The sequence below is a fragment of the Epinephelus moara genome, chromosome 8 (assembly GCF_006386435.1).
Source record: "Epinephelus moara isolate mb chromosome 8, YSFRI_EMoa_1.0, whole genome shotgun sequence".
Taxonomy (NCBI): Eukaryota; Metazoa; Chordata; class Actinopteri; order Perciformes; family Serranidae; genus Epinephelus; species Epinephelus moara.
The window spans coordinates 34420616-34432010 of NC_065513.1; the positions used below are offsets into that span (position 1 = coordinate 34420616).

Sequence of the window (11395 nt, forward strand, 5' to 3'; positions counted from 1 at the left end):
TAATCAGAGGTCAAATTGCTGAATAGTTGATAACACATCAATCACACAATGCACAGAAGTTCTCAAACTGCAGTTCCAGCACAAATCACCCTTAATCAGTTTTGTTAAGTGCATGTTTATTTTATGGAACTGATACAGCACATAATGTAGATTTAAGTACTCATGTGAGTACACTGTGCAACAGCAGCTGGAAGTAAAAGTGTAGTGGAAGTATTGTTGGTGCAACGCTGCCCCCATGTGGCTGAAATTATGTACTTCATTCACATGTGTAAGTGCAGTGAACATTCATGGAGCAATAATAATTGGTTACCACTGATGGTAGAAAATACCAACATGATTAAATGGTAAACTTATTAATGAAGGTTTACAGACATATAAAAATAAGAATATGTTAAAGGAACAGTGCGCCCCAAAGTCAAAAATACATATTTTACTTCTTACATGTAGCGCCATTTATTTACGTAGATTATTTTGGTGTGACTTGCTGAGTGTTGGAGATATCGGCTGAACAGATGTCTGCCTTCTCTCCAATATGTGCCTCGATGGCACTTGGCTTGTGGTGCTCAAAGCGCCAAAATAAATACATTTTAAAAACTCAAAGGAAAAATATGTATTTTTTTGATTCTGGGGTGAACTTTGACATTAGGCTAAACAAGAGTAGATTAAAAGACATTCATCAGACAGGTTAAGCTGTATTAGGCAGTTCTACTGTAATATTCAGTAGCAGGCTGTGAAGACAGGACGTAAAGGGCGAGTTCAAACCAATAAAACAAAGAAACACCTTTTCCTTTTTAGCTCTAGTTGTATCTAACCATGAAGATAGCTTTGGCATTATTTGCCCAGGGGTCAAGATATCAGTTCTGTAATTTCTGCTGTTGCCACAATAAAATCGAGATGAAATGAATTTTGTTTGTTGTGCTCACAGCATTGAAAATTAGATTTAAAAAACTCTGCGTAATTCACTGAACATGAAGTTACAGGTCTGTGAAATAATGGATTTTTTTTTTTAGGCCACTTACTCTGCAAACGCAACACTGACACATCATCACCTAAAAACTGGCAGTTGCTTATGTACATATTAAGAGGATACAGAAACACATGAGCGTTTATTTGAAAAAAAAAAACAAAACAGAATAGGAGTCCATGATGCTCCATTTGGCTCCGTTTCGGACTCAACCAACTTCCAAAGGAAAATGTGGCTTAAAGATAAAAAACATCAACTGACCAGCTCACTCAGCGTTAAAGTCCACAGTACAGTACAGGAAGGCGGTCCAAAAATGCATCGGAGGGCTCTGACGGTAGTTAAAAATCCTTTATTAACACATGGACAACTAATGCGTTTCGACAAGATAGTCTTCATCAGGGTTCAGGATTTTTAACTACAGTCAGAGTGCATCCGATGCATTTTTGGACCGCCTACTTTTATGATGAACTTTTACACTGAGTGAGCTGGTCAGTTGTTTTTTATCTTTAAGTGACTCTTTGCCCAATTCTTGAGGAGCACCCTGATTTTTTTTACATCTACACAGAGCATTAACCCAGTGCAGCACTCCTTATTTTTACTTCATTATCAGGAAAATGTGGCTGTTTAGTTGCTAAATGCTCGACAAGCCAGTCTCTAATTTTGTCTGTCTGATTTTGGTATGTGGCAGGTTGCATACAATGAATTTATCAGAGCTATTATTGTAGTGAGGATGAATAAAAACAGTAAAGTTGTGAGCTGTAAATCCAAAACAGAAAACTTTCCTTTGCCTCTGTTGTATCAGGGGCAGAAGCAGAAAACTCAAAGGCGGATACTTTAAAACCTAGACAACTTTAGAAAAATATGGCTAGATATAACTTAAGATTGGTGAACCCCCCTTCATTAATGCCAACGTTGGCGTCTTCTCTCTTATTTGGTCGTCATGGAAACTCCCTTCTTGACCCAGGCGTTGCTGTTGAGCAGAGAGAGCATGAAGCGAGCCACATCTCCTCTTGCCACAGCGCTGCCCGCAGGGTGACCACTGCTGTCAGGCACAAAGTATCCCTCATGGGTCAGAAACTCCTGAGCTGTGGAGGACACAGAGAGGAAAAACTGGGAGTCAGAGGTCATTACAACAACTTTTTCATTTGGTCTTTAAAGGAATAGTTCCGATTTTGTGAGCGGGGTTGTGTGAAGTACTTACTTTCATACTGACTGTATAAAAACATTTTTCTCACATGCCTCCACGTGAACTTGTGCAGTAAAATTCAAGTCTCATTTATCCAGTTGTATGTTCAGTACTCCAGCCCTTTCTGACAGGGAACTGAACTTGAACTGAAACTTATCTGTGCTCTCGTTAAAGCCAGACTCGCTTCACATAAACAGAGAGCTGCTGGTCTACTGCTGTGTTATTGTGCGATTTTGATGAATCCGAACTCGAACCCTTGAAAACACAAAGAAGGGCTCAGAAAGGGCTTTCCACATGAGACTTGTGTGGGAGTTTGTTGACGGATGTTTTGACATAGTTTTGCGGATGGCTATGACTTGGACTCATGAAGAATTTCCTCTGTTTTTGAGTCATGCAAGAGAAACATTTTCTTCACAAATTCATTGTTACACAGGGTGAGTTACTGATGATTTGGTGAGATATTCCTTTGAGTACAGTGCTTGTAAAGTAAAAGGCACAAAACAGTGTACCCTTTATGGAAACACGCTGACACCTCAAGGGAAGGATGAGCATTAACACAAAAAGGGTCCTTTCATTTGATTAAATGCTGCATAAAGTAATGACAGCGCATGAAAATAAGCTTAAACTGTGTCAAATTAGACCCAGAGGGCTTCTTCAGCGCTTTACACAATGAAGCTCTGCTGTTCTTGGTGTCGTCACCCTCGCTCTGACAGCCTTCTATTTTTGTTAGCTCTTAAGTCTGTTCATAGATTTGTTGCTACCCCTCTTACGCAACTGCTTGTCTGCTTTTTACCTGAGGCGGGCAGGTTCTTGAGACCAGGTGGGCGAACTACAGTCCAGTTAATGTCGCTGGTCTTCTGCAGAAACTGCTCCATCTCATGCATGTTGGTGAGGACGCTTCGGATCATCGGCAGCAGGAGGAAGCGGATGAGATACGATGACTGCGTTCCAGAGTTAGCTAACAACAACAGACAAAAAAATACAGCGAAATTATTCTCTTCAACCTCTCACAATTCATCAAAAATGTGCAAGGAACAAAACTTGACCAGCTTTAATGTTATACATACATCCATTTGTGCTAATATTAAATAAAAATAAAAAGTGTACAAACTTAGTCCACTGATAGATTGTGAAGTATTGTTTAAACTCCAGGAAAATACATAAATTGGTAAATGAAATTAGCTGAAAAAGTAGCTGTAAATGTTTGATTGAAAGCCACAGACTCCTAGTTGACATCTGAAAGTCGTGATAAGTTATTTCGAGAAGATGTTGGCTCACCAAGAGTAATTTATATCAACACAAAACAACTCTAAGAGCACCCAAAATTGAAATCTAAGGGCATAAGAACAATCAGGTGGACTTCTTCCATCAACAAATCATAAGAGACCCCACAGACGACATCATCACGTGTGCTGCACTCACGGTCAGTGTACCAGGAGGTCATGGTGATGATCCTGTTGACCCGCACCTCTCGCATGGCGTTGACCATAGCGTTCATGGACTGAGAGTAGCCCGTTACCGGCGAGAAAAAGGAGGTTGAGAAGCCAAGGCAGGACATGATGACATCCTGTCCTTTAAAGTGAGGCTTCAGACTGTCTGCTGAGAAAATATCAGCTTCCACCACCTGAAAGCAGCAGACAGGGAAACACAAATACATATATGTATATGAGCAGAGCATGATCATCAGTTTGTGATCACACACAAGTATTTCTTATTCATTTAAGGGCTCAAGACTGAGGTATTTTATTGATGTATTTTAGCACATGATGCATTTCAAACTGCAGGATTTATAACTGATTTATTTTCATAAAGAATGAATAGTTAGTCTGTGGCATTCAGCCCCAGGCCAACCGTTTCTACTGGAGACTACACTAAGAAAATCTTTACAAATTGGTCATAAATGCAGAGTCTCATTAAAAAATAAGTTTTATCCAATTTAACCTTAACTGACCTGAGACATTAAGAAAATAACTAGATAAGGGAATTCCCATATTTTCCCATTTATCATGCGATCCTGCTGATGGATTTATTTAAAGCTCTGTCTTTTAGCATTTCCATCTTGCCCATTTTTATCCCAGTTTTGCTTTTTGTATTCTCAAGATAAGTGTCAGCTCAACACAGTCTCACATACACACCCCAGCTGGCCACCAACGTAATTAAAAGTTGATACCTGGTTGTTTTTAAGTTTGTGAGTGTTGCTAAGTCACTAAAATCCAACTTCTTCCAAATGTCTCATGCCAATGTCATCTTGACATGAAATAACAATATTTAGTCGTAAGGTATGAAGTACAAATCCCAACACCTGCACAATGAGTTAATGGTAAAATGAAATGAAATTCTAACGTCATTTGACATTTAAAGTATCTTAACCCTGATTTTAATTCCAACCAAAATTTAACATCTGTCTAACGTAACAGTCCAAAGCCTTTCTGATGTCATTTTGACATCCAGTGCCAACTGGAATGTGAAATGGATACGACCTCTTGATGCATTATGTGGTGGTGGGCATGAAATGTGCCAGTGCAAAGTCTTTGAACGGTCACAACTTGGTTTGGAGAACAAAAAAAAAAAACTTGGTTAGGCCGAAGAAGATGTTGTGGTTTTGGCTAAAATATTACATACGAGATGTAAGTGATGAAAACATACATACTTATAAAATCTGTTAAGTCCTGTATCTACGATGACTTTTGGTTTCACATGGGACAGTCTATGTTTGTTTGTTTTTTTTGCCTTTATTAGAACAGTCATGAAAGCATGAAACGGGGAGAGAGGGCCGGGATGACATGCAGTGGACGACTGCAGGCTGGAATTGAACCTGCAGCCGCTGCAGCGAGGACATTGCCTCAGTATGTGGGACGCTTGCTCTACCCACTAAGCCACCGGGCACCTCTCACTCTTTACACTTAATTCCTATGTCCACCATGATGAAAGATCCTCACTGACTTTGCACTGGCATTGTTTTCATGTTGCCAGCAGGTAATTTTAACACATTTTGTTGCCCACCACCACGTAATGCATTGTTAAGATTTTGTGTCCATTTCACATATTTCTTTGAGATCGGGCGGGTCAGAAGATTTCTAGTCCTTGCTGCTGTTTCGGTAGAAGCTACCTTCCCCCAGCTCCCAATAACAGCCTTTTTACTTGCTTTCAATACAAATATCTGTCGCTTTCCATCACACTTTCTTGAGGTAAAGTACAATATAACACTTAAATCCTAATATTTGTTTTAGCACTTTACATACAGTTTCCCAAAACACAATTCAAATGATGCTCTCTCTGCTTTTCACTTTGGGTGTGAGCACTACATTTTGTAACAAAAGTTACTCAAACAGAGGAAAAAAGGTGCATTTGTTAGGGATGACTTTCAGCTGCAAACTAATACATATTTTGTGGTGTATTTACAGGATGGCGTATGTGTACAGCACACTGCCACTGTTCATCGAAAATGTCACCCAGTGCAACAGTGTGACTCATTAAAGTGTTATTAATAGAGCGCAATAATGGAGCTCTTTGGCACAGAGCAATAAAATTTATCAGCTGATACTTGATACTCTTTTGCTCAGAAACATAAAGAGTACTCAAGGTTTTACCTCATACAACCTTCATTCGGACACAATAAAACACGCATCATGAGACTGATCTTTGAACCCACCATGCAGAGAGCAGCAAAGACAGCACAACACAAACACAGTGTCACATTACCTTGAGATTATCATGATGCACGGTGAGTTTTCCTGGGTTCCTGACGATGGCGGTGACTGTGTGGCCCTGCTGCAGCGCCTGGTTGACCAGATACTGTCCAGTCTGCCCAGTGGCTCCCAGCACGGCGATCTTCATACTCAGACTCTGACAAACACACACACACACAGAGCTCAGTCAGGGCTGAAGCTTATCACTGGATGACGTGGTGAATGCTCTGACCTCTCTACTGACTGACGCCAACTAACTGTGGGGAGTTCCCTCCCTGTTCGCAAGTGTAAAAAATGATGACCATGGTGAATCTAAAAAGCTTGCCCTGAGGAATTTAGGTTTGTCATATGATGGGTTTTATGTTAAAAATGTAGATTAGTGCTACACTGAATCCTTGTCTATACATTGGACACTGATACAGGAAAAATCTAAAGAAGTTAAATCACGGACAATGAAGAAAACCTGTGGGAGTTTTGCAACACTTTTAAATTTGGATGCCAACTAATGACTGTTTGAAAAAAGCCAGAGGATAGTGAAATATGTCTGCACAAGTTAAAGATGATATCCTAAAATAACTTTTTCAAATCCAATTATGGGTAAGTTTGGTATTTTTCAACCTGGACACTACTTTCTCATGTTTTTGTGACAAAGTTACAAATGGGAGCAACAATTTTTGAAATTGGTTCAGTGTTGAGAAAAAACGCTGCAGCTGGCAGCTGCGAAACAGGCTGCAACGTAACTATTCAGGGCATGTTCCCACTGCCAGTTTATGTCCACTACAACTGCTTTTGCCACTGACAGGCTGAGATTGTTATTAGATATGTCTGACAACATTACAGAAAGGATCCCTACAGACAAAGGCCTTTATGTTAAAGAGTAAGATTCTCTTTATTTAACCAGAAACAGCCCTAAAACCGGCATTGCCAATTCCACCAGAAAACTCACAAAAGCTGTGTTGGTTTGTCTTTCCACTGTTCCAACAATCACTAACTGGTCTGACTGAAATAAAACCTACATTCACCCAGTTAGATGTGAAAATATGCTGGCTCTATCAATCTATCTATCCATGGCCATTTTCATCCGCTAATCCGAAGCTGGGCGCATGGGCAGCAGGTTGAGCAAACTTTCCAGATGTCCCCCTCCCAACTCTGTATATGCTAAAATTACTATTTATTTAAATGGAGTTTGGTGGGTTTAGTGATACTACACCAGTCTTAAAAATGTGTTATTCTTATTAGTTACTAGGACAAAAAAGCATTGGAAAATGGGTGCAAACTGAACATTTGAGAGCTTGGATACATAAAATATTTGGCAATTTTTGCTCAATAAATCATTTAAAACAGTTATTAGATCACCAAATTGGTGCAGATTATTTTTTGTGTCACTTAACTACAGGTGCAGGAATGCAACCTGCTATTATTTGCAAGATGATTGATACGTCTTTAAATACCAGTACAAACATTACAAAAGAATTATCTTTTTATGACGCTGGCACAGTTTAGTAACAGGCAGATGAAGACCTCTATTTGATGAGGCAAGAGGAACAAACACTGGGAGTCTTTGTTGAATCCAACTGAGTCGAATGGATTACTTCTGCAGGAGTGGAGGATGACGAGCTTGCTGGTCAGATGCTCTAAAGATATTTATCAGATAAAGTTGAACTTATCTCAAAATATATTGGTTAGGAAATCATTCTCAGAATGCATTTCTTGGTAGGTGATACAGAAGTTGTGATGTTTAAGCTGATTGCGTTCAACATGGAGCCATGTGCTGCACTGTAACAGCAGCTGCGCAAAGACTTACAAGAATTTGTTGTAATTATTGTTTTTTGGCAGATTTTTATTTTCCATTTTATGTCATTCTTTTAAAAGCCTATCGCAGCTGACTTTGGGCGAGAGGCAGGGTATACCCTGGACAGGTCACCAGACTATCACAGGGCTGACACATAGAGACAGACAAACATTCATGCTCACATTCACACCTACGGACAATTTAGAGTCAACAATTAACCTGCATGTCTTTGGACTGTGGGAGGAAGCCAGAGTACCCAGAGAAAACCACCACCACCGTGTCGCCCCCTCATTTATATGTTCTTTTTATATTTTATCTTCATGCTTTTTATGTTTTATGTAAAGTATGTTGCGTTTCCTTGTTGTTTAAAGGTTCAATACAAGTAAACTTAATATGTGACTGAATCCTGGTGAAAGCAGGTGGCATGTTACATATTTTAAAAAGTCTCATTTATAGATGACAGAATTAAAAATACATGATCAGATAAAGCTACAGTCAATCATGTAAATGGTGCATTAAGACCATCTGTAGAGTAGTTGTGTACAAATTCAAAACATGCAATTGCATTCTATAATAATTAAATTCCTTTAAAAATCTCCATGATTCAACTTTGAAACAATATAGTATGTTTAATAGCTCTGATGTAATACTCTTGTAAATATTAACTTGAGTTTCAACATTAACTAAGCAAATGTAAACCTTTGAACTACTAGTTAATGCTGATATGCAAGTGCAAGAAACTACTTAGGACAAACAGCAGTACTATTACTTCTTCAAAGAAATTATGTTAATCAACTTTCCCACTTGTTGCTCCTCTTTTGTCAATCACAGGAATTCAGTTCTAATATGTGGTTGTAAACCTAAACTTAGACAGTATATTCTCATGGATATAGTCTTACATGTGCTACACCAAACCTTGCATGCCCTTTGATCTCAAAGGGTCAAAGGTCACTTGATACTCCACTACAACTTAACGATTTTGCTCTTGTCCTGGCCATCCATGCTCCTGGCATTTACAACACGCCAGTTCCCAGAGAAAAAAAGAAGTATGTGATACTTGAACAGGGTAAAGAATGATTCCCATTTTATATGACTGCTGTTTCACTGACTCCCTAAGGCACATCCTGTCCTGTAAAATTTGTCAGATCAATGTAGAAATGATTTGCTTGGATGATGATATAAGGCTGGAAGTGACTCTGACGTGTAATTAACTAAGTAGCATGAAGTAAAAGGAAAGGAAACAGTGATGCTGTTATGAAAATTAAATAACCTAAAGCAAGTTTGACTTCAGCAGCTACCAGTGCCACCCCACTTTTACATCATACCTACCAATACAGCAGTAGACTATGAAAGCACACATACAGAATTAAGTGAGAGTCCTAAAAACCTCTGACATTTTAAAAAGGATAAAACACCAGCATGGAAAATGAATTAGTACTGAAAGTATGTGAACTTTCTATGACGATAAGGCTGACTTCACTTTGGGTCTGCACTGACAACAATACCATACTGTTAGGACATTCTTAGGTCTTTAAATACAGGGACTGGATCAAGGTTTAAAGTTTTTACATGCAGTTAAATCCTTGTTTAGCTCACTTGTTTAATGCTTGTGGACACTGGCCAACTTTTGATAATGATCAGGAGAGAATCAGGAAGTGCTGTTTCCCCGTCCAACTTACGTATTCATATTGCTTTATAAACACAGAAGCCATATACAAATTAAGAAAGGCTCACATTTGTCACTATAGGGTCAATGATTATGCCAAGTTTTAAAACAGAAAAGCTACATATTGTAAAGTTTAAGTGCCCAGTGCCCTCAGCTCAATATCCTTTTAATATGACTCATCAAAGAGATAAATTGGCAGGCTCCGTCATATCTTAGAGAGCTCATAGTGCCGTATTATCCCACCAGAACACTGCACTCTGAGAATGCAGAGTTACTCGTGGTCCCTAAAGTCTCCAAAAGTAGATCAGGCTCCTCTCCTGTGGAATCATCTTCCTGTTGCGGTCCGGGAGGCAGACACCGTCTCCACATTTAAGACTAGACTTAAGACTTTCCTCTTTGATAAAGCTTANTATTAATATATACTTTCAACATATTGTACCACAACAGCCAGAATTATAATTATAATATTATTACTTTCATTAAAGTTGTTGTAAGCTACTGTCATTACCGTCTGTCCTGCATCTCTCTCTCTCTCTCTCTCTCTCTCTCTCTCTCTGTCCCATTGTGTCATACGGATTACTGTTAATCTGTACGACATCTATTGCACGTCTGTCCGTCCTGGAAGAGGGATCCCTCCTCAGCTGCTCTTCTTGAGGTTTCTACCGTCGTCCCCCCCCCATTAAAGGTTTTTTTGGGGGGAGTTTTTCCTTATCTGCTGTGAGGGTCCTAAGGACAGAGGGATGTCGTATGCTGTAAAGCCCTGTGAGGCAAACTGTGATTTGTGATATTGGGCTTTATAAATAAAACTGATTGATTGGATTGATTGGTATATATTCCCACCAATGTTTTTCCCAATGTCAAATGTTCAGTGTATATTTCTCTGGGTCAGTGTGTGGAAATCACCCACCAACAGCTGATGTTATAATACTTGAATACCTCTCATTTATGGGCTAGACTGTTTTGTTGATTTTAGACATTGATCTGCATTTGAAACATCCATATAACCTCGTTATTTTGTATTTTGAATCATGAGGTTAGCCCTCAGCAATTTCTTATAATGTAAGTTTATATCAAGAGACACAGGACCCTGGGATCATACATGATGCCATATTAAGTTAAATTCACATTTCACTGTAACTGTTTAAACAAAACCTGAGCATTGTGACTAACCTTAATAAAATGAGGATTTAAAGCAGCACTGTTGCAAGTAGATGGCATTTATTTTAAGTGCCTAATGAACTGGCAACTGCGTGGTTACCTAACATACTGAACTCGATATGACCCCCCCTCCAACCAGGGTGCACCAATGTTTTCGCCAATTTCAAACTCGCACCTTTCTTAAAACGTGTTTATTTATCCAGCAAGCGGAGCAACATACGTTTTTCTCACATTTCCCCAAAGCATGACAGTTCGGCGTTAATTATTATTCATATAAAAGAGAGGACAGCACGTTTATAGCTGTCAGGAAGTGCTGGCTAGCTAATAAACAAACATTAGATAACTCACCTCCGCCATACTTGTCCAGAGAGTGAGGCGTTCAAGTATGTTTGTAAAGCAATAGTTTTTGAAAGGTTGTTCAGTTTATACATTTATGATAGATTAAAATTGCGTTTTGATGACACGAAGAATGATATTGCATTACCATTTCAAGTACGTTTCTAAGCGACTGAAAACTTCATCCAAAAATATATATTTTAACGTGAAATTAGCACCCAGCTAACCCGTTAGTTAGCATACATGTAGTTATGCTATCTGATTAGCCGTTCCTCAGAGAATTAGCTAACTGCTAATCAGTGACAATGAATTTGTTCATCATTTAAACAACCCAAATTAGATGGTTACAGCGTCTTTAATTTAATATAACGTTTTCTTGCTTCTCCATGTTTATATCCAAGATTACATTACCATTTCAAGTAAGTTTCTTAGCGACTTAAGACTTTATGAAAAAATGTATATTTTAAGGCGAAATTAGCACCCAGCTAAACCGTTGGTTAACATGCATATACCTGTAGCTATGCTAACTGATTAGCCGTTCCCCAGAAAATTAGCTAACTGCTAATCAGTGACAATTCATTTGTTCATCAATTAAAAATAACCC

At 38.9% G+C, this 11395-nt stretch overlaps 1 protein-coding gene across 1 annotated transcript; it reads right to left on the reverse strand.

The window, feature by feature from the left end:
- Positions 1-1113: 1113 nt before the first annotated feature.
- Positions 1114-10851, reverse strand: LOC126394885 (flavin reductase (NADPH)-like). Its single transcript, XM_050052026.1, has 5 exons — positions 10804-10851; positions 5853-5996; positions 3573-3774; positions 2944-3108; positions 1114-2049 (listed from the first exon to the last, which is right to left on the reverse strand). Exons 1-5 carry the CDS (start codon positions 10810-10812, stop codon positions 1892-1894), a joined length of 678 nt encoding a protein of 225 aa, XP_049907983.1. The 5' UTR covers positions 10813-10851; the 3' UTR covers positions 1114-1891.
- Between the last annotated feature and the right edge of the window lie 544 nt (positions 10852-11395).

Excerpts from the sequence above, each read along its gene's own strand:
- LOC126394885 (XM_050052026.1), bottom strand. Across the intron at positions 3,775-5,852 it reads TGCATCATGATAATCTCAAG|GTGGTGGAAGCTGATATTTT; the intron begins GTAATGTGACAC and ends TGCTGCTTTCAG. Across the intron at positions 3,109-3,572 it reads GACCTCCTGGTACACTGACC|CTAACTCTGGAACGCAGTCA; the intron begins GTGAGTGCAGCA and ends TGTTGTTGTTAG.